General features: G+C 42.1%; 1 protein-coding gene across 1 annotated transcript in view; it reads left to right on the forward strand.

Annotated features, from left to right (window-relative positions):
- The window catches only part of prkdc (protein kinase, DNA-activated, catalytic subunit), a 238,827-nt gene extending 217,835 nt beyond the window's left edge, over positions 1 to 20,992 (forward strand). The window contains exons 81-86 of the mRNA XM_078540537.1: positions 109 to 201; positions 2,108 to 2,179; positions 12,611 to 12,812; positions 15,429 to 15,617; positions 18,600 to 18,739; positions 20,012 to 20,992. Of these exons, the coding sequence (XP_078396663.1) occupies positions 109 to 201; positions 2,108 to 2,179; positions 12,611 to 12,812; positions 15,429 to 15,617; positions 18,600 to 18,739; positions 20,012 to 20,216 (901 nt within the window). The 3' untranslated portion in view covers positions 20,217 to 20,992. The remainder of the gene's footprint in view (positions 1 to 108; positions 202 to 2,107; positions 2,180 to 12,610; positions 12,813 to 15,428; positions 15,618 to 18,599; positions 18,740 to 20,011) is intronic.
- Positions 20,993 to 24,131: the final 3,139 nt, after the last annotated feature.

Below are 24,131 nucleotides of genomic sequence, written 5' to 3' on the forward strand. Positions count from 1 at the left end.
TTTCAAATTTAAACGTTTTTATTTGTTCTGGCCATAAAAGCAATTTTTCAGAAAAGGTTTTGCAGAATAAGTCATTTATGTTTATTTCCATTTCTAAATTGTGCCAAGATCATCATTACTCAAGGATCGGTTTAATCAGTGGCTAAAAAAGATATCAGGATCGAAGAATGACAGTGTCAGCCAATATGGACTTATGTACAGGTGAGTAAAATTTGCCTTGGAATATAACTTTGACTTTTAAGCATTTTAGGTGCTTCAGTTGGTTTCAACCTAATATGCTGGCTCAGACTGTATGACCTGATTAGCACTGCTTATGCTTAAATGTAGTCAAAGGAATATTTCAGAGGCAGACAATTGAAGCCATATATCAATTAAGTAAGCCAAAAAAGAAGAAAAACATAATGATTCCACTTATAGGCATCGTTCAAACTATTACTTTGCCTCCAGGGATTTATAGATTAATTATCTGAAGCAAAAAAAATTTGCAGTATTACATGGAAAAGGAGGGGGGGCAGTGGGGCTATGTGAATTAATCTTCCAGAGATCCAGCATCGGCATGAAGGGCCGAATGGCTTCCTTGTGTGCTGTAACCATTCTACAATTCTATAACTTCTGCATCGAGTAGTTAACTACCAGCCCTGTGCATGAGCTAATACATGATTGAGTCCAGATCCACCATAAAGGCCTGGAAATAGAGTCAAGATATTTTTATTTAGTAAAGTATCAAGATAAAATCCATCTTTCTGGCTGATCCTTCAAGTCAGAGCTTCAAAATGTCAGAAATGTACATGGTAGGTTATCAGTGAGGATCAAGTGCAACAGATCTCTCTGTAGTTTTGGTTGATTATGCTCTTGTTGCACCTATTTATAGATATGTGAAATTAAAATCCACCTAGAACCCTTAGAATAAGGGGACAGGTGAAGTTGATTGACTGATGAGGAAAAAGAAACTTTTCAGTAGTTTGGCAGATGAAGCTTGGTATTGATGCAAGGAGTCTGATTAGTGAATTAAACTAAGTAGCTTTAAATCAAATTCCAGTTTGCATTCAGTTGAGGGCATTAAAATAACCAGTACCAGCCTAAAGTGGCCCAGTTACTGTGACAGTGTGAAGCTATGGTCAAGCCAGGATTGCAGGAAGAAATATCGAACCCCATTTGATGAGAGCACAAAAAATTACTGCAGTTTAAACTTGCTACTCCAAAATGGGAAGTATTTGAAGTCTTAAAAGCTAATTACATCCACACGATACTTATGCAGGGAGACTGTATTCAAAGTTTAAGGGGACGAGTTCTTGTGTGGCATGGATGCATGCACGCAAACTAACCTCTTCTAAATTTCCTATTTTCCAAGAAAAATGTTGACAACTAATTTTGATCTTTAAAAATTGTGCTTAATTCAGAAATGTTCATTTTTAAAAATATTTAATCCAAAAATATTTTTGTGATGTTTTGCTGCCCCATGAAGCATTGTAAATCAAACCAGCTGATGTTGCCATAGCCTAAATAAAAATGCAGTATTAATTTTAAAAACTTCAGAGAGTAGCTGTATTGAAGAGCTATAATGATTTATTGTATAACTTTTAACACTTGAAAGGAAATCTCTTCTGGATTGCTGCAGCGCACTATGTGCCTCAAAGAAAGAGAAATGTCCCATTTTTTTTCAGTGTATAAATTTGCTGATCAGAGATATTTTCGGTGGAAGAGTGGTCAGATTTTCCTTCCTCCTTAATTCCCATTCTTTGTGGTCAAGAAGATTAGTGAGCCCTGGCCTCCTGTCAAGCATCTGCCAATGTTTTTTCTGAAAATGGCTTTGGGATGTGTTCAGCAGTACTTCATGCTTTGAATTCCCCTCCCTCACTGGAGGAGCAGTTGGTCTGTGATCACTGAGTTTCCATGATGGTACTGCTGAGACCAAAAATATTTTGTATGAATCTCATTAACTGAATCTCACTGCTTGCACTGGCAGAAGAAATGGTGGTGCCATCTCCAGGATTATCAGTAAACATTTTGCATAGAATTGTTCCCTTGCTTGACAAACATATTTTCAAATTTGATTCATTGGAATTATTAAGGTGTCTAATAATAGTTCGAAGTTTTCTCCTTACAGGAAAGCCAGTCGAACTGAAACAGTCAAAACTTTCAGAGACTATGAGCGAGATTTACCACAAGATCTGTTAAGGTGAGTTAAGGCATTAAATATGAATAATTGATCATGTTTGTGCCATGATTGTCAATAACCTATGCAACACATTCGAATGCCCTCATCACGGCTCCATTATTTAAGTTACAGTTACATTGCTCTCCCAAATTAATTGTTTGCTGGTGGTTGATGGAGAATTCTATGTTCCTTTCCTATCAGTTTCCTATTTTGTAGCTGGATGTGCCCTAAGCTATGACTAATGCTGCCTTAAAAGCTTTTTCAAACTGAGCCCAAAACTCCTATCCTCAGGTTTACAATGTCTTCTCTGTATCCGTGTGATAGTATAGTCAAGCTTTACAGGTTAGAAGCCATGCTTGTCTATTCTTTGACATTGGAACATTGGGCACAGGACTTTTCTTTTTATATACTTTAATTGGTGTTGTTTAAAATGCAGTTGAATGGTGATTAGAAGGCTTGAGATCCGAGAGTTAAAATTCCATGAGCCAAGTAGCCTTTTCACATCCTTTGTATTTTGTTCTAAATAATTTTATGTGCATCTTAATTTAATGCACTTTGTCATCAGAAAAATAAAATAAGCTATCAGTGTTGCAGCCTACTGGTAATGAGTCAACAGAATGCAGCTCAACTGATTTGTTTCCAAGCAAATTGCCAATGTTTTTATTAGAGTTATTATCAATCTAAAAGGGGCAAGTCACCAGCATGGAGTTATTGCATTTTTAGAAATTGTTGTGTGCCCATGTAAGCACCAAAAAGGTACAGGTCATTTTGTAGCATTCTTGACTCTGAGTCAGAAATCCAACCCAGGACTATAACACATAACTTAGTTGGTAGACATTTCAGCATAATATTGAGGAAAAGCTGCAATGTCTTTCTGGTGGAACAGTAAACCAAAGCCATGTCTAACTGCTCAGGCAGTTATAAAAGATCACAAAAAGAACTGGTATCCTGGCTAATATTTATTCCTTAACCAGCATTAAATTAGATTAATTGATCGCTTAGCTCATTTTCTATTTGCGGGAACTGGGTCTGCACAAACTGATTTCTAGAGTTGTCTTACAAAATAATAGTGGCTATATTTGAAAGAAAGCTATTAATTTGGCTGTGAAGAACTTTGAACATCCTGAGGCAATGCATAAATGCAACTTCTTTTTCACATGAGCACTGTTTCACATGTATATGCATATTGAGTCTGATAGTGCAGTTGTCCATGCTTGCAATAACAACAACTTGCACTTACACAGTGCCTTTAGCATAATGAAACATCCCAAGGCACTTTGCAGGAGCGTTATAAAGCAAAACTTGACACTGAGCTAAATAAGGAGAGGTTAGGGCAGATAACCAAAAGCTTCATTCAAGAAGTAGGTTTTAGGAACATCTTAAAGGAGGAAAGCGAGGAGTGATTTAGGGAGGGAATTTCAGAGCTTAAGGCTTTAGCAGCTGCTGCAAATAGTGGAGTAATTGAAATCCAGGCTCCTCAAGGCCAGATTTGGAGGAGTGCATATATTTTGGCGGCTTGTAGGACTAGAGGAGATACAAAGGCAGAGAGGGGCTAGGGCCATGGAGGGATTGTAAATGAGGATGAAATTTTTAAAATTGAGGCATTACTTAATCAAGCCTGTGTAGGTCAATGAACACAAGGGTGATAGATGAACAGGCCTTGGTGCAAGTTGGGATGGGTAGCAGAGTTTTGGATGATGTCAGGAATTAGAGTGTAGAACATGGGAGGCCAGTCAGGAGTGCTTTGGATTAGACCAGCCTAGAGGTAACAAAGGCACCATTTTGCACTTCTGTGTATTAAATTTCATCTGTCACATGTCCACCCATTCCTCCAACCTGCCCATGACCTCTTGAAGTGTCTTATTTTCTAGGGCACTATAATTGCAAGTTTTGTATCATTTGCAAATTTTGAAATTGCGCCCTTTACACCCAAATTTATGTCATTATTATAGATAAAGAAAAGCAACGGTCCTAGTACTGACCCCTTGGGAACCCCACTGTATATCTTTTTCTAGTCTGAGAAACAACTGTTCACCACTATTCTCTTTCCTGTCCCTCAGCTAACTTTATATCCAAGCTGCCGCTATCCATTTTATTCCCTGTGCTTCAACTTTGTTGGCAAGCCTATTATATAGCACTTCATGAAAAGCCTTTTGGAAGTCCATGTACATTGTATCAGATGCATTACCCTCATCAACCCTCTGTTATCTATCAAAAACCCAATCTAGTTAGTTGAACACAATTTTCCTTTAACAAATCCAGCTGGCTTTTAATTAATGCACATTTGTCCAAGTGGCTACTAATTTTGCCCCGTATTATCATTTCTAAAAGCTCTCCGATCATTGAGTTAAAGTAGTTGCCTGTAGTTGCTGGGTTTATCCTTACATCCTTTTTTGAACAAGGGTGTAACATTTTCTCCAGCCCTCTTGCACCACCCTTATATCTGAGGAGGACTGGAAGACTATAGTCAGTATATTCGCAATTTATACTCTAACTGTTATGGTCAAGTGATATGCCTGTAAAGCTTATTGGGAGATGGACACTTGATTTTAAAAAGCAACATGGTTTATGGACACTGTACATTCACAAAATGGACTCAAGAGAGTCAGGTGACTTCTTTTGTGGTTTCTGTACAGCCATGTCTGAACATATCTCTGGGACATTACTTAAAATGCAAATGGCCTTACCAGATGCTGATTGACTACCCCTCACTATTTCAATGGAAGAGATTTAAAATGACAATGGCTATAATTGCTGGTCAGTGAAGATGAGATTTCAAATTGTTAAGATGGATGTTATTTCTTTTATATTTTTTGGAATATGGTGATATTCTTTAAAGAAGGATGTGTATTTGTTTGTCCATTATTAATTAAACATGGGGGTAGGTTCATAGAGACAGCTTGTCTGTGAGAGCTGAGAGATAAAATGGTAAAGGTGCTAGATGTATGCATTTGTAATGGGAGGCTATGGTGAAGTTGGATTTACAAGTAAATGGGTTGGGTTTTAAAATTAGCTTTATGAGATAAGCAGGGACTTGACTTTTCAGCTGTTAAATTTCAAAGGGGAGTAAGGGACTTTTATAACTTACAAAGATTTCATAAGTAAACAAGGGAAGATTATTAAATTTTATTTGACTCAAAAGTGGAGGCAATAGGAAAACATGAAAGATTTTTATATTTTGGAAAAATTGAGTTTAAAGAGATGCTTAGGACATTGGAATCTAAGATGAAAGGGGAAAAAGATATTTAAGGAAATATATTGAGCGAAGTTATGGCGGTATGTGGGGGGGATGTCCTGAGAGCAGATCTGTGCTGAGAAAGAGTGTGAAATCTGAAATAGCCATCCAGTGAGATCAGAAAAGTCCCTGGGCAGAATTTTCCCGTTGGCATGCAGGGGCGGGCCCCGCACGTCGGTGCGTAAAATGACGCGTGGTGAAGTTGGGCAAGCATCCCACTGTCACCGCACGCCACTGCGATACTTCGCTGGGTGGGCACGCGAGGATGTCCGACACGCGCCCACCATTAATTAACAGGCCACTTGAGGCCCTTGACTCACCAATCAACGCCGATTTTTTGGAGCCTGTGCAATCTCCAGGTCGGTGCAACAGGCAGGCGGGTAGGACACCTCATTAACCTCATCCACAGGCAGGATAAGAGGGCTCACTGGGGTCGCGAGTGTGCATAGTCAAGTATTTATTTTTGAAAGTTTTTGAAACTTGCCTGTATGATCTGCAGTACTTCAAAATGCATACCAGCTGCTTTTTCTGGACTCTTAACCTTAAGCTCAGCACTCTGCCGTGAGGAATCTTTTCTGGGCCTGCAGGTTTCAGGAAGCCTTCCCCTAGCCTGGGAATGGGAGCTGAACTGTCCACTGGAGGCAGCTCCTCTGAGGAGGAAGGAAGGGCTAGAAGGGGGAGGAGGCCAGTAGTGCACATTCAGCCTCCAGGGGGGCCACCTTTGGGAGGACAGGCACAGGCACAAGGGGCGCAGGGTCAAGAGGTAGTCCAAGGTGGAAGGGACTGCAGAAGACGCCACTATCCTGCTGCCAGGGTATACAGGCGGCGAAGCAGCTACCTCAATATATCTGAGGTGTAGTGACGAAGGAGGCTCCATCTCTCAGGGAGACAGTCAACTATATCTGTCAGATGATAGGGCCTGAGATCCCTGCTAACTGTGTGGGTGGACACCCCATGCCAGTGGCTCTGAAGGTCATAGCTGCCCTCAACGTCTCTGCCTCTGGCTCCTTCCAGGGGTTGGTGTGTGATCTTTACAGTGCCTCTCCATCAGCTGTACACACTTGTGTCAAGCAGATTACAGATGCATTGACCTTCATCCACTACCGTTGGGACCAGGCAAGCCAGAGGCTTCGCGGCCATTGCTGGCTTTCCCCACATCCAGGGTGCTATAGACTGCACACATGTGGCCATCAAGGCGCCAGCAGGTGAGCCCGGTGCCTTCGTCAACAGGAAGGGCTTCCACTCCATGAACGTGCAGATAGTGTGTGATCACAGGATGCTGATTCTTCAAGGTACCCAGGCAGCTCTCACGATGCCTACATCCTCAGACACTCCCAGGTGCCGGGGCTCTTCAGGGCTTCAGCCTGGCTTGATGGATGGCTGCTGGGTGACAAGGGCTATCCCCTCAGAAGGTGGATCATGACGCCTCTCCGCCATCCAAGAACAGAAGCTGAGCAGCAGTACAATAGGAGCCACGCCTCCACAAGGGCTGTAGTGGAGAGAACCATCGGCCTTCTCAAGATATGCTTCCGATGCCTGGACCACTCAGAGGGCACACTCCAGTACCCCCCAGATCATGTCTCGGTGATAGTGGTTACATGCTGCGCTCTCCACAATCTTGTGCTGGAAAAGGGGGGACGCACTGGACAATGATGATGTTGACGCATACAATTAGTCCAGCAGTGAGTCCGAGGATGAGCATGCTCAGGGAAATGCTGAGGGGGTAGACGCTAACCCAGGCATACTCCAGGGAAGCAGTGACACCTGGGAGGCTTTAATCCAATGAGCCTTCAGCTAGCACACCACAGATGGACCACCAGGACAAACCTGGGCTGTAAGCTCGATACTCGACACCTAAGTGCAAAATCTACCAGGTTAGGAACAGTCACTAAGGACCTTGTTGATAAAGCTGAATGTCCAACCAAGCACTCATTACAGTTTTGGAAACCATACACATGCAGAAGAAAAGAGACACCCTCAGCCATGGTGACATATCTGAATTTAATATGTCAAGCAAACCGACTTGTTCCAAAAATATACAATAGTGTTACAAATCAAAACTCATCTCGGTCCAACACAATAGCACCAGTAAAAAAACTCATGGTATGCCTAAGGTGCCTTATATTTTCGTTTCCCGGTGCTACGTCTTGGTGCTGCCCCATCGCTCGTAGTGGCTTCTGAGACAGCCTGCCGACTCTGCTGTCCTGTTGGCCTTGAGGACCTTGGCGGTTGTCCTCTGGCCAGTGGAGCCTGTGCTGGTCCCGCCTGGGAGGGTACTGCCAGTTCCACAGCTGGCATCTCCCCAGTCATCGCAGCCTCACTGGATGCTACAGTCACTGGGGAGAGGGGCGGAGGAGCTGCCGCACTCATCTAGAGCGCCCTGAGCGGAGCCCACAGAGACGCCAGGCAACTGCTGCGCCGACGTGAGCTCGCTTTGGACCTCCCTGCTCACCATGGATGGATGGGCACCAAGCTGGGAAAGTTGATGCACAGACCATATCCCACACTGGCACTGACCAGCTGAGGTCAACGCCGATGTGAGGGTTTGCTGGTCAGAGCGCATCCCCAGGAAGCCCTGATGGTTCTCCTGGAGTAGCCTCTCCATGAGAGTCGCCACACTCTCCATGGGGGTCGCGGCACTTGGACATGTGGCTCATTGCTTTGGCGATCGATCCACGTAGACTTCTCCACCATGGAGACCAAGCCAAGCATAGCCTCATGTATCTCCCCCAGTTGCTCCCGCACACCCGGCTGCATTTCTTTGCACCTGCTGCATCGCCGATGACTCCAGAGGCACATCATCAGCCACCGACTGAGTATGTGCCTGGTCCCCTGCAGTCCTCCAACTGCTGGCGCCATGGGCACTCTCTGTCTCTGCCAACTCCTCCAGCCATTGTGCCCCAGGACACTAGCCGATGTTCGAATTCCCACCGAGGTGCTAGTATCTGCGCTGGTGCCTGCCTCGCAGAAAAGGTGAGAGACTTCAGGCCCCTCAGGAGTGAGAGGGGGCCCCTGCTGCTCCCCCTCCCGGCCCTGCTCCTATGATGCTAAAAGGAAGAACGAGGACAGTGGATCGGTTAACATGGAGACAATGACAAAGTGCATCCCTGTCCCCCGGATCATTATGCGCTCATTCTTCCATAACCAATGGTCAAGCCATGTTGCAAAATTAAATCAATTAACATTCAGCAGAGCTATGGCTGTTGGGAGAACAATGCTGACCTCACTGTTGGGCATAAATACCTGGTCGTGGCACCCCAGCCTCACCGACATCAGTGGACCTGGGCACATGGCGCCTCTCCAGATCCAGGGCCTCCTGCTCGAACTGGCTAAGAATGGCGATCAGCACCTGGCCACCGCCAGTCCGCGCGCACACATGGATTATGAGCATTCTTCTCCTGAAAATGAGAGACAAGCATTGATTAGTGCAAATTGTACATGGATTTTCTTCGCGCACGGCCCACCCCAACCAGAGTGGGATATATCAGGGCTCCAGTGCCTCCTCACCCCACTGCTGCTGAACACTCTCATCAAGATGCTAGGCCTGCTCCCCGCCCTTCAACACATGCTGCCTACATCACATTAGGCACCACACGGTATATCCTTCCATACCAAAGAGGCGCAAGCATATGGAGCGCAGAGCGCAGCAGATGGTTTGTTGCCACACCATCTTGAAGCTCCCCTCCCATCATGTCATCACCCTGACTTGGACATGTCCTGGAGTTCAAACACAGCGTCTAAGTGCAGCTTCTCCAAGTTGCCCCCAAACCAGTCATGTGGGACTCAGTGTAACGCATGCTGCGGGGGGCAAAACACATCTCTTCATCACCCTCTCAGGCTGTCCACAGCATGGGCAGTATCTGCTTGCCCACCCAGCAAAGGACACATGCCATCAATGATTCAATGCAGTCACTACACTCAGGCTTGTGGGGGGTGGGCAGCAGGGGGTAAGCCGACCTGCTGGGTTAAATGACCAATGCCAACATGGTACTCACCCTGCCAGAGCACAAGTCATTGAAGCGCTTGTAACACTAGATCCAGGTGCACCGCACCACATCACAGGAGATCACCTCCTCCGCCACCACCTCCCAGACATGTTTTGTCATGTTGGGGGGCCGCCTCCTCCCATCCTGGGGAACCAGCACCACCTGCCGTGCTGACACCTCCTCGAGGAGGACAGCAAGGCAGTTATCCGAGAAACGAGGGGCACACTGGCCTCCCCGCCCTACCCTCCGGCCTGGCAGTCCCGCTGGCCTACCCTCCGGCCTGGCAGTCCCACTGGCCTACCCTCCAGCCTGGCAGTCCCGCTGGCCTACCCTCCGGCCTGGCAGTCCCGCTGGCCTACCCTCCGGTCTGGCCTGTCCCGCTGGCCTACCCTCCGGTCTGGCCTGTCCCGCTGGCCTACCCTCCGGCCTGGCCTGTTCACCAGAAGCCCTCTGGTGAGCCCTTCCACTTGTCCTTGTGAGCAGCCTTGCAAAGCCTGCCAGCGCTTCATATAAACAGGCCGCCTGGTCACCATTGGACCCAGCGGACAGTGCACTCCTGCCGCCACCCACCCACTCCCGCTATCCTCGGGAGTCGCGCATTACGCTGGGCAGGCTTTAATTGGCTGGCCCAGGTAAAATGGTGGCGCAGACCTAATCACAGGCAGTGATTGGGTCCACGCCTGCTCTGCATCCCCCCTGCCAACCCCAGAAAATTCAGCCCTTTGCTTCAGGAAGCAGGTTATTTCTGAACTTTCTTGGTTTTCCACAGCAGAGTGGAAGGAAGTGAAAAGTCGTGTGGTATACTTTACTAAAGCAGCAACAGTTTTTGCCTTGGGTAATATTACTGGATTTTTATAGTTAAAATCTATAAGGAAGCTGTTGCCAAGTAGTACTTGTGTGTTCAAACCAAGTAGGTATTTTTTAGGGAATGTTTTGTAAGACTGTTTTAACTATGTAGCTTTAATCTTGTGTGCTTAAGTTTTTTTTCTTGTTAATCTTTTAATTTTAAAACCCTAAAAGTGTTACTGGAACTCTATGCTTCTGGGATCAGTAGTTTTTTTCCCCTTGCTTTCAAAGTACAAAAAAATAAGGTTATGATCAGTAGGACAAGTTTCTCACTGGAATTTGACTTGCCCAGCAAATAACATCAGCTGTGGTTGTAACAAATAAAGACATTTCAGAGGCTAATCACAACTGAAATGCTGATGAGAAAGCAAATACTCTCCACTGTGTGACAAATTACTTAGCTGTCAACCCATTGGGCTAGATTTTACCGTCGGCGAGCGGGGGCGGGGCCCGCTCGCCAACATGTAAAATGACGCGCGGTAACATCGGGCGGAACTCCTGACGTCACCACGCCTCATTTAAATTTTCAGGACGGCAGGGGCATAGCAAAATCAGCTGCACGCCCACCGACCTGTCAATGGCCAATTGAGGCCATTGACAGAGCAATTAAAGTAATTAGTGGACGTGCCCGTCCAACCTTAAGGTTGGCGGGCAGACCAGAAGCCCTGGCGGGAAGTAGCGAAAACATGAAACCTCATCCACGGGCGGGATGAGGTTTCATGTAGGATTTTTAAAATTTTAATAAAGTTTTTTAGAAATTATGAACATGTCCCAACTCATGTGACATTGTCACATGAGGGGACATGTTAGGGAAATTTTATTTTTCTATGTTTAGCTTTTTCACATTTAGAGCCGATCTCCCTGAGTCTGCACTTAGCCTCAGGGAGATGAGTGCGCTCTTTTGTGCGCATGCGTGAAGAGCGCACTCTCAGTTTTAGGAATCCCCCCCGCCCGGCCCGCACAGAGCTTCCCTGCAGATGTCACGCTAAGGCCCGCCCATGTAAAATGGCACCGTACCTCCGATTGGGGGCGCCGATCGGAAGCATGCCCGCATGCGCCCGACCATCAACTCCCCCCGCAATGGGGGGAAAATTCAACCCATTATGTGGGCAATGGAAAACATTGATACTGTCGTCACATGACAGATGCTGGCTTGTGATAAGAAATACCAGGAAGTACCTTATTAATCCACAAGGACAGGACAGGACAGGCCAGAGTGGGGCTCTGTCTGGGATGCAGAGACCAGAGAAAAGCCATCTCTCACCTGCACAAGGAAGGAACCTGCCCCAAAAGTCACCTTAAACAGAAAATTGGGGCTTATTCATTTTACCTGCCAAAAATAACTTTTCACTACGACCAACTTTGACTCGAAAACCAGAGGTTTGCTGTTGTTTGGGGTGAACCAGTGCGAATTCATCACCAGAAACTTCCGACCCTCTTTTTTTTCCCAGTGTATCAAGAGGGGGAATCCTTCAGCCTGCAATGTTTCAACTACCATCTTGAGGACTGATTAAAAGTGACTTTTTTTTCACCCTTTGAGTAATTTAAGGGCATGTTATAGCTTTAGAAATTATGTTGAGAGAAGTAAACATTTATCCTTTCTTTAAATTTAAAGTTACAAGAAAGCCTGTTCATGTCTTTTCTTTAAATTCATTGCACACAAGGGGTTAAAACATTCCATTTCTAAATTACATCTTGTTGCAGTCAGCCAAGAGTTGAGAAAAGGGGGAAATTATCCCACATCTCTCCCTGTCCATAACATAACATAATGGAAAAAGTAGGTATTACACATATAAAATGAGCATTCCAGGCCCATAGAGGTTCTTCAGTGGTTATGAATTAGTACGTTGTTAAATGCCCAGTTATACCCCATTAGTAAAGCTCAACCTTTTCAGGGGTTAACATCAATATTACAGTATAAAAGGGGAATTCGAGTCAGTCCAGTGGTTTCTAAAGATTTGTAGTCGGCGTGGGGGCGGGTGGTGGGCAGCGGGGGGACTACAGAAGCACACCCCTTGAATAGGCAGGGAATCACTGGCAATAGCTTCTGGATTTTCCCATTTAAGTGCAGAGACCAGATATTGCTCACAGTTTCTCTGTCATTACAAATACAAAATCCAGGCCATTGTTCCTTTGCTTTGTTTCGAAATTTTTTAATAAAATGGAGCAATTGAAAGTCAAGCCTACATGAATATAATAAAAACAGAAAATGCTGGAAAAACTCAGAACTCTGAAGAAGACGGACGCAAAACATTAACTCTGTTTCTCTCTCCACAGATGCTGTCAGACCTGCTGAGTTTTTCCAGCATTTTCTGTTCTTATTTCAGATTTCCAGCATCCACAGTATTTTGCTCTAATTCCTGTTCTCCCTATCCAATTATTTAGGAGAGCATTTACGAAGATGAGTACCACTCCAGAAGCTTTCCTTGCTCTTCGCTCCCACTTTGCCAGTTCTCATGCATTAATGTGTGTTAGTCATTGGATTCTTGGTATCGGTGATCGACATCTCTCCAATTTTATGGTCAACCTGGAAACCGGGGGGATGGTGGGAATTGACTTTGGTCATACATTTGGTTCTGCTACTCAGGTATGATAAATCTTGTTTTATGATAACAATTATCAGTAAGAGGAAAAGCAAAATTGATATTGTATGTAGTTACCACCAGAATATAAATCGTTGATATTAGTAATTGTCATTACTTCCCATTTTCTTAAAAATCTTGCCATCTTGTGGTATTATAAAACCAGCTATTTGAGGAAAGTTTGTGGACTTTAAAATTTTGATATTTAGTTCAGTGTTAAAGTGTGAGGTTTATAGGATTATTATGGTTTAGGACTGTGTCTTTAAATTTAGGGTAAATGAATGGGGTCATGTGACCTGTTCTGAAATCTGCCTGACATTAAGCTTGGATGGTTTGATTGTTGGGGATCAAAGGAGGACTACGATTGTTTTACTGAGAGGAAAATGCAAGGTATTTACGCTTAGAAGCACTGACTGCAGTCTTTGTGTATACCATGAGTAGAACCTGAGTCTCCCAAAATTCCAGAAATCTGTTGTAGGTATTGAGTTGTAAAGTGTGGTGCTATAAGCTATCTGGTTACTTCTAAGATGAAAGGAAATTGGGATCAAGGATAACTAATTAGCATTTCTATCTCAATACAAAGTTAATGTGTTTCCCATTGCCATGGGGAAGAGGATAGAAGAATCCATTCTGAGATCAGGTTATAGACTTCCCTATCAACCTATGAGTATCACAGACAGTAATTTTGCAGTTTTGGCCTTGCGTAGTCTGTAGCTATCTGACAGGTAGAGAGCAAGTGATGGAAGCAGCCAGGACTACATCTTAAGCAGAGGAAATACTGACTATCATTCACCACGCAGGAGGCGGGTAGAAGCTTGCACTCAGATTGATGACTGAGTTCGTGAGGATTTAAAGGAGACTGGAAGATTCACCTAGCTTGGAGTTAGAGGAAGGGATCTACAGTGTAACACAATGAAAGGCAGTTCTGGTATTTAAAGTTGCCCAGCTGGGAAAGTAAAAAAGGAGCAAGCTATCGGAAGCTGAGAATAATTTGAGTGGTTTCTGGAGGATGAAGTGTCCACTTAAGGGATAGGAACATATAACTGTAACATGAGATTTTTGTGCTAAAAGTTAAAGGGGGAATCTCTTTTCTATAGTTTAAAGTATAAAGTTGCCTACAAAAAAATAAAATATTGTTGGTCAATGTTTTTTAGTCACTTGTTACAGTAAAAGATTGAAATTGTGACATCTTTCCACTGTCAACTGGATGTTCGAATTTGTCTTTATAAGTTATTGGTCTCTACAGGAATTGTAACTTTGAGTATTCTAGAAATTTTTTTCATTTTTATCTATTTTTCCACTTTCAGTGAGAGAGTGCTTTTTATATCAATTATTTCTGAAGCGTATCTATAAGAAAGATAAAGGAGGCAAAGTCCTCAGAAGAAGTGATACTTTTAAGTTTGGGCTTTTATCAATGTCATCTCAATTCAAGATTAGTTACTGCCTTGGAGCTTACTCTAAACTGTGCTATTCTGTTTGGTGTATACTGTTAGGGGAGTATTTCCTGCTGTGGCTTTTAGTCTTTCACTGCAGAAATGCTACAGATGGCAGATCTATCATCAGCTCTCGTGAAATGTACAGCAGTGATATAGAGAATTATTTCACTGTACAGGACAAGGAATCTTAATGTTGCTGTGCATTTATTGTATTTCAATTCACACCTGGAGTACTATGAGGAGTTCTCAGTAAGGATAGATTGATCTTTTGAGGGAGTGCAGTGTCGATTTAGCAGAATCTTACCTGGGCTACGAGGAGAGATTGCACCTTTTCTGCAGCCTGATTTGAAATTGGTATCACAGTATAGGCCACAGATCAAACCCAGGATGTTTCTGATCTGTACAACTAAACGTACACGGTTACTTGGCTGGTGGGAAGATGGCCTTTTCTCAGGATTTTGATTCTGTTAGTTCTGAACATGGCACTAGGTGGTTCTGAAGGAAGATAGTGGTTGGTTTAACCTTCCAGTTTTTGAGGAAATCTTCACAGCACTGCTTGGCGTTTCCCTAGGCTATTCAGTAATTTGTTGTGTAATGAGTTGTAGGAGCTATCTACAGAGTGTTAACGATAAGACATAAAATTAGTGCACCAAATATGTTGTAATACTTTGTAACAAACAATGAGGAAGTTTTAATAAGCAACAAGCATCACCAAGTGTGGCTGCCCCTTTTTCTATGTATAAAATTCTCACCTTTTGGAGAGATGCCTCACTTCCACTTAGCTCCATTTAACAGAAATGGGTTCAGCTGCAGATCTGTGTGGCTAGGTTCATGTGGGTGGGATTGTGGAGGCCAACAGCAGCACTAGAACTGTACCTCTGTAAAAGTCAACACCTTCAGAAAAAATGGATGAGAAGAGAAAAAGAAACCAGGCTTAGTACTACCTTTGATCCACTTCTCATTTTGAACATTCTTTACTGAACATTCTTTACTGTTTTACAAAAATATTTATTGGATATAAATACATGACGGTTAGATCAGGGTAATTGTTAAGGTTCTGTACATGTGCCTACTGCCACTTGTAATTTTCTGCTTCAGTAATAAGTGATAGCAAAACATGTGCTTACATTAAAATCTCTGTGTTGTAAGGTTGAAGTATTGGTTATGGCCTTGTATTCTTTTTAGTTTCTGCCGGTGCCAGAGTTGATGCCATTCCGCCTAACTCATCAGTTCCTGAATCTTATGCTCCCAATGAAGGAATCTGGCCTTATCTACAGCACAATGGTACATGGATTGCGAGCGTTCCGTCTCGATCCAGATCTCCTCCTCAGTACCATGGATGTCTTTGTGAAAGAACCATCGTTAGACTGGAAGGTAACTGGCAATGGAAAGGAACACTGATAATGCCCTGTAATTAAAATGACTGGATTTCATGATTCTTCAACTGCAATTTTGGTTTGATCCATCTCCTCCTCCTGGGAATTTCAGAAATGATGTAACCAGATCCAGATTATGAATTAGCAGTGACCAAACAAAATATAATGTGAAATTTGCATTGCTTTGAGGGGTATGAGGAGCAGGAATGAAAAATAGGATGATGATCTCCTTTGTCAAAATCTTAAACAGTAATTGGCTGCAACACCAATTTTCAAGCTCACTGATCTGTCAATTTTATCCTGTTTTTTTATGAATTATGTGAGGTTATGTCTTCAGTGATTTTCATTCTTTAAGATTTCCCTGTTCAAGATACTGCTGCAGTTTGTGTTTGAAATATGCTCGTCTCAAATTTAAATTGGCCAAATATAGGGGCAGTTCTTGCTGCCACACTTGTGCCTCCAGACATAGCTATTTATAAGGCTGCTGCATTCTTACATCAGGAAGTATCAGGAAGTTGTCCAAGAGAAATTGCTGACGGGAGACAGATGTGGATTCAGTGACATGGTTTTAAGCACACCCATTAATTTTAGTAGAAACATCTTGATACATGTATTTCACATATGTATATTTACTTAACACATGATTTGAGAAGATAGGCTCGCACACTGCTTTTCATTTTACCATTTTACAGCCAAACATAAATATTGAACTGGACATGCATACACAATGGGAAAATAGGTATTGAGATCACATGTCCAACAACTGTGCTCTATTACTCTTTTTCCTAATCCAAAATGCAATTAACTTCATCTGGATTTCCAATGAGGCAAATGTGGCTAGTAGCTAATATATTGGACAACACTGGTGTAGAAGAGCTTTGCAGTACAAGACTCTCAGTTATGAAGGATTAGGACAGTATATTGCAAGATACAACCTGGTTTCTACTTCCTCCAACTCTTGACTCATAGAATTACCTGCTTTCTGTCTAATTATAGTTCCAATTCTGAGCAGAGTTGAACCAAAAGTACCCTGCCCCATTTAGAATTAGAAGGCAGCAGTAACAGCTCCAGCCTGACTAAAATACCACAATGGTCTGGTATTTATACAGGCATTAACTCTGAATGTAAATCATGTTCTAGCCACTGAGGTATTGTTACCCATAACAAAATAAGCACAGATTACCTTCAGGTGATTTCTATGATCCGTAGACACTGTGCTTGTACTAGATACCTCATTAGGTTGAGAGAGAGAGAGCTCGTATTATATCATAGCAATCACTTCTACTTTCTGCCTCCTTAGTGGCAGTTAGTATACAGCTTAGAGGGGTTAAAAATGTGTTCCTAATAAGGAGAGATTTGTTTAGAAAGACATTATGCTATAAGTGGCACAATTTTGAAAAGTGTAAATGAGCAGAGTTAGCTATACACAAATCCTTTGAGGTGGGAGGGCAGTTGAGGTGGTTGACATGGAAAATAGATTATTTAAGATTATAAATAGAGGAATAGGGGAAAAAAGCACAGTGATCATGCTGGAAATTCATAACCAATGTTAGACCTCAGCTGGAGTATCATGGGCAATTCTGGCCACCACACTACAGGAAGGATGTAAAGGTTTTAGAAAGGGTACGGAGAACGTTTACTAGGATGTTAGCAGTTATAGGGCGAGGTTGGAAAAGTTGCACTTTTCCTGGAATAAAGATGGTGAAGAGGTGGCGTAATAGAGATTTTTCAGATGATGAGAGGTTTTGATAGAGGAAAAAATGATTTCCTCCGGTGTAAGTAACCATAGCTAAAGGTCATCGATTTAAACTGAGTGGCAAAAGATCTAAAAGAAAGATGGAGAAGTTATTTCACTAAGAGTTTTCAGGATCTCGAACGCTGGGCTGTAACCTCCGACTAGCGTCGGAAGGTGCTGGCCCTAATTATCTGGTTTTGAAAATTACTTAGCTGCCTCCGTTCGCCGGAGCTGATTGGGGCCTGCATCGAAAGATTCCTCACAGGCCCCAGCGAAGTCTAGCTCTAACATATTCAAGGGAGGCCACGCTCCCTTTTTTACGGCACTTGATGCCACGAAGCAGAGAAGTTTAAAGGGCTCGGGAAATTGACGGGCCAGGGGAATGTGTGTCTAAGGTAAGTAGATAGGATTTGGAGGTCGGGGGTGTCCGGGGTGGTTGGGTGAGGGTCGGGGGAGGCGGGGTAATGGTGATGGTCTGGGGATCAGGGGACGGGGTGGGGGGGATGGTCGGACAGGGTGGGTATGTGGTCCCAGGGGTGGGGGGTGGTCTGGGGGGTCGGAGGGGAGTTCCATGGGGTCAGTCTGGGTATTTACACTAGTTACTCAGAAGCTAGAAGAGGTTTTAATTCTTCCAGTTTTTTTCTGGTTAACTATTGGTACAACCCCAGAGGAGCCATCCGAAGTTTGCGATTTAACTTGTATTTTCGGATGGTTCCCAGCGCAGCACAATTGTCCAGAGGAAGTGTGCTCCTCTGGGCAATTGCCGTGCAAACCCTTACCTGGGAACTTCCCAGAGGGATTCCCCAGTGCATCTTTGGGGTACCCCTTAAATTCGGAGCTGGGGAGTGTGGAAGTTACGGGCCGCTGTATCTGAAAAGTTGGTGAAAGCTGATTCCAGAAATTTTAAAGGGGAGCTGGACAGGTACTTGAGGTAAGGAACTTAACAGGGTTACAAACAAAAATCAGAGTTGTGTAACTAAGCACAACTGCTCTTTCAAAATGTTGGTATAGGCACAATGGGCTGAATGGCCTCCTATACTGTAAGTTTCTATAATTCTGTAATAAGAATTATGTATTGAGTGCAGAGTATTTGTTCCAAATTTGCCAAAGCTATCTTTAGTAGCTAATTATTTCTGATTAAATGCTTTGCTAACCCAAAGTATTTGGAATATCATTTAATTCAGAGTTTATGCACTTCCTTTTTTAAACAAAAACAGTACTGTTCACATTTCTCCGTTTTTGCAGAACCTCGAACTGAAACAATTAAAAAAAGAAGGGACGTGGAGTAAGGAAGTTAACACAAATGAAATAAATTGGTATCCAAGGCAAAAGGTGAACTATGCCAAACGGAAACTTGAAGGAGCTAACCCATCTGCTATCACCAGGTTGGTTGGTTTTACATTTGGAATTAATATAATTTTTGCTTATAAAACTGAATGTTGTAACAACTTAAGGTGGGAACTAGAAAGTAGCCCATTTGGCTTTCTTTGTTTTGGGTTTTTAATAAAAGATTTATTCAGATGGTTGGATTATAATTGCGAATATGGAGCTGTTGCTCCAAGTTATTGAACATGATTTTCTACTTAATGATTTAATGCAATAATTTCTCTACATCCAACCTACAAATTTTGCTTACCCACTTCCCCCAAGTCCTCCTTCATTTGAAAACAGACTCAACTCCTTAAACCTGTCCTTGCCTTTTCTAATGCCTGGATCCTTTGGTAAACACTGGGAACAAAACAAAATGTCACCCTTGCTTTTTAGTGTATCTGCTCAGAAATACTCTAATTGCCACCATATTTTCTTTGCTTAATGATCCTGCTGCCGTTTGGTCAGTTATTGTAAATTATTTTGCTGATGCATTTGACGCAAGTGAAAAAGTATTTCATTTTTTCATACTCACTTGTTTTAACAGTGATTTAAATTACTTTGCATTTCACAATATTAAATGCAGATACCAATTATCTGCTTTGATGCCAAATCTCTAGGTCTTTAACCTTGGCGCATCTTTTTGAATATATTGTCCTTTTGACCTATTAGGCTTTGCATTAAAGGTAGACAGACATACCAATAACAAAAATACCTGGAAAAACTCAGCAGGTCTGGCAGCATCTGCGGAGAGGGACATAGTTAACGTTTCGAGTCCGAATGACCCTTCAACAGAACTAAGTAAAAATAGAAGAGGTGAAATATAAGCTAGTTATTTCACCTCTCTTCTATTTTTACTTAGTTCTGTTGAAGGGTCATTCGGACTCGAAACGTTAACTGTGTCCCTCTCCGCAAATGCTGCCAGACCTGCTGAGTTTTTCCAGGTATTTTTGATTTTGTTTTGGATTTCCAGCATCCGCAGTTTTTTGCTTTTATCATAGACAGACATACTACTTGTAAAGCATCATTCTTGTGTATTAACATTGTTAATAATATTAGCAACATTAATTTAACAATTCCCATGTTTAACTGCGCTTGTAAGGTTGGCGGACATTGTTCCCCAATTTTACATTTTATTAATGGCGAGGGTTATTACTTCTACTGCAAAATCCAGGCTTTGGTGTTCCCTGAGCTTTCAGGGATTTCAGTGTTAAATATGTCATATCTAAGTATTATGTACAAGTTGCCTTTTCTCAAATTTATATTCAGGATAATTGTTTTCATTTCAGAGATGAATTGCGGTTGGGGCATGAAAAATCAACGGCTTATGATAGCTACGTAGCTGTAGCCATGGGAGACAAAAAACACAATGTCCGAGCCAGAGAACCAGAAGAAGGGCTTTCTGTAGAGTGCCAGGTGGATTGTCTGATTGACCAAGCTACGGACCCAAATATCCTGGGTAGAGTATGGGTGGGTTGGGAGGCATGGATGTGATGGAGTGCAATGAATTGGGGAAGGCATGAAAAAAGGTTTAATGTAAAGATTAATTTGTATAGTCAGATACCTGGACTATATTTTAGGGGAAAAAAACTATTAGAGGTGTTTGCCTGCTTTAATATAAAGATGGCTGAAGAATGGTAGGGGATTTTAGGTTTGTTGCCTGAGAATTCTCAGAGAAGTTTCCATTCATGCCCCTTGTCATCAAAATAGACAGTGAGCAAGACCAGGTGCCTCATAGAAATAAAGGGAAAACTGGCTGATGACTCCCCTTAGGGCAGGCTTGCCCAATTTGTTCAGGAGAAGCAACGGCAACAACCTCAGAGGAGTTATGTCTTTTTACCAGAGAATTTTGTAGGATCCATGGAGGGAAATAAGATACAAGAATGAGAAAACATAATTTTAAATGGCAATTTTGAAGTTGACAGTGGAGTAAAGGGGTTTTAGGAAGATTTTTATAATACTTGAAAATGTCATAGTGACAAACAAGGTTATCTGAGCTTGATAATGAAAACAATTGATGGAACAATCTAGAACAAAGCCATTCGCTGAGAAAGCATGCATAATAAGCTGTCTGTACATCTTGTCTGCAATCTGTATAAAACTAAAGGATAGCATAAATTTGGGATAAGTACTTTCTGTGTAAAATACTGTAAAACAAGTTTATAAATTGTTTTTTAATCCCGTCTTTGTGACCAGACAATGCTGTCTGTAATCTTCAACCAACTGCCTTAAAAATCAAAGGTGCAATCCAAATAAAGTTCTTATTTCCCTGTCTGTTTTACATTCTTATTATTTTATATAAGCATGGAGTCCCAAGGACTGGCATCTAAAATGAGAGGAAGTGAAGCTGATGTACCGTCAGAATCATCTTTAGTGATTCTGTCGCTCAACAGGTTTACAGACTGATTTTTTTTATTCATTCATGGGATGTGGGCATCGTAGGCTGGGCCAGCATTTATTGCCCATCCCTAATTGCCCTTGAGAAGGTGGTGGTGAGCTGCCGCCTTGAACTGCTGCAGACCATGTGGTGTAGGTACACTCACAGTGCTGTTAGGGAAAGAGTCCCAGGATTTTGACTCAGCAACAGTGAAGGAACGGCAATATAGCTCCAAGTCAGGATAGTGAGTGACTTGGAGGGGAACTTCCAGCTGGTGATGTCCCCATGTGTCTGCTGCCCGTGTCCTTCTAGATGGTAGAGGTTCTGAGTTTGGAAGGTTACTGTTTAAGGAGTCTTGGTGAATTCCTGCAGTGCATCATTAGTGGAGGGAGTGAATGTTTGTAGATGGGGTGCAAATCAAGCGGGCTGTTTTATCCCAGATGTTGTCAAGCTTCTTGAGTGTTGTTGGAGCTGCACTCATCCAGGCAAGATTGGAGTTTGTGTATGACTGAATTCACCTTTGCAGCAGAAGCTTCTCCCATTGTGCGTCTACTTCACTTACCTAATCAATTAAAATTATTTTCTTCGGGGATCAATAGAGGTGTAATGACTTTTGTGGAAAGCAAAATATTCCTTTAAAAATAAGAATATGAAATATGTAGTGACAACTGTGTTAGAATGAAAATTAGGCACTTGCCCTTATTTCTTGAATCTTTTAGCTCATCACAGTGCTTTTGTTTAGAATGATATTTGTTTTATTTTCCTTGGAGGCTGATTTTTTTCTTTAGCCAATGTTTTGTAAAGTAGTATTTGAAAATGTAATAAATGAAAAATGTGTATATTATGCATACTCCAATCCTTATATTTTTTTCAAGATTTTAATTCCCATTCAATATTTTATCGCCCACTCAAAATGTTAACACGATACTTTTCAACATTGAGGCATGTATCATGTTATAGATATGGAAAATTGTGTTTTAAGAATATTGGAATATACAACAGGGCCAAATTGCATTACATTTCCAAGATGACTGGCACTGTTAAAACTTGAAAAATTAAGTCCTATAATCTATATTTATACCTATAAATATAGGTATGCTTTTAATTTTACTGCAATGTCTAAAAAGTCACATTAAATGCTTGTATTCCATATTAGAGTGCACTGATGTTTATGAATAGAGTGACTTCAAGGATCACTCAGTGCTATTGTTCATTGCTCCCTAATCCTATTCTGTTTGACTTTTTTAAAAAATGTTTTATATGGTCTCTGCTATAATTAAAAGTTCTCACCTTGCTGCAAAGAGTGAATGGATCACAGAAATAGCTTTATTTTGTGTAAAGCTCAAAAGCAATTTAAGAAAAAGTAAAACTCGTAGGTTTACTACATAAATCACAAAATGACCCACTGCTTTCTTTTTCCTGGTTTTGCACATCTATTGAGTTAAATTTATTACATCCTTCTACCACTGTCTGTCGAATTCATTATGAGGAAAGCTGCAATTTTTTCTTGTTGACAATTTGCCTTCTTGATTTTTCACTTTTCCCCTCCCCTAAAGGAAAGCCTCTGGCTCCACACTCGCCACCTGATAACATGTGATTTGGTGGGATAGCTCAACAGACTGGCAGTTCACAGAAGCAAACCCATGTAGTTTTGGTGTGGTGACGGACTAAAATTCAAAACATTCGCTCTTAATATTGGGTGCATAAGCATAAAAACTATTATACCCTTTGGGTTATTGTTAAAAAGACTACAGTATTATAAAAGAAATTCCTGTAAATTTGTAAAATAATAGCTGAGAAAGGATCAGATTTGAGAAAAGGATGCAATTCATATTTTATTTATTCATCCTAATTGAGAGTGATCTTTGAATAAACAAAAAATAAAATGTTGTTTTGTAGAAATGGTGCACACCCTGCTGTCCTCAAAGGATTAGCATATCGGTGTTTACATCAAGAATAAATGGTTTCCTGGGAGCTAGTTACAGGCTATAATTAAACCTGAGAGTTCAGGCAACACAAAAGATGAATAACTCATTTGAACCTGGAAATTAGACTGTAGTAAGCTGAAATACTGTAGATTATGGAAACCTGAAATATAAATAGAAAATGCTGAAATACTCCGGTCAGGTAGCATCTTTAGAGCGAGAAACAGAATTAACGTTTCAGGTCGATAATCTTTTTGTCAGACCTAAGAAATGTTACAGATCTAACAGCTTTTCAGCAAATACAAAGGCAGGGTAAGAAAAGAACAATAGAGATGATAGCAAAGGTGGGTGATAATGGGACAAGTGAAGAAGCAAAAGATGAGTCTAGAGGGAGCAGCAAATGGCATCATGGAATCCTTTCCAGCACCTTCTCACTGAAAAAATGGTTACAAGAATTTTCTGTTTATGTTTCAAGTATCTGCAATATTTTGACTTTCTACAGTCAAAATTTCAGGTTCAAATGACAGTCGCTAACTGTGTTGTCTGAACTCCCATATTTAATTCTGGCAGGTAACTTGATCTGAAACTTTGAAACCCCATGTTGAGTGTGGAAGGCTGTAAACTGTCCAATCAAAGGATGAGGTGCTTTTCTTTACACTTCCATTGAATGTCATTGAAACAGTGTAGGAGGCCAAGGACCGAGAATTCAAAGCTGGGAGTAGGGCCAAGAATTGAAATGTTAAGCGACAGGAAGCTCCAGAGATAAAAACACCCCACCAGCCTCCGCATTCAAAGCAAAAACAGAATTACCTGGAAAAACTCAGCAGGTCTGGCAGCATCGGCGGAGAAGAAATCAGTTAACGTTTCGAGCCTTCATGGCCCTTTGGCAGAACTGAAGCATAGTTAGGAGAAGGGAGAAATATAAACTGGTTTAAGGTGGGGGGGCGGGGGGGGAGAGAGACGTTGAGGGTGTGGTGATTGTGGAGATGAGCAGCTAATCAAAAGATGTCACAGACATAAGGGTCAAAAAGGTGTTGAAAGTGGTGATATTTGTCTAAGAAAAGTGCTAATTAAGAATGGAAGACAGGATATTCAAAGTACAGCTCT

This window comes from Cetorhinus maximus, chromosome 4, assembly GCF_964194155.1.
Source record: "Cetorhinus maximus chromosome 4, sCetMax3.hap1.1, whole genome shotgun sequence".
Taxonomy (NCBI): Eukaryota; Metazoa; Chordata; class Chondrichthyes; order Lamniformes; family Cetorhinidae; genus Cetorhinus; species Cetorhinus maximus.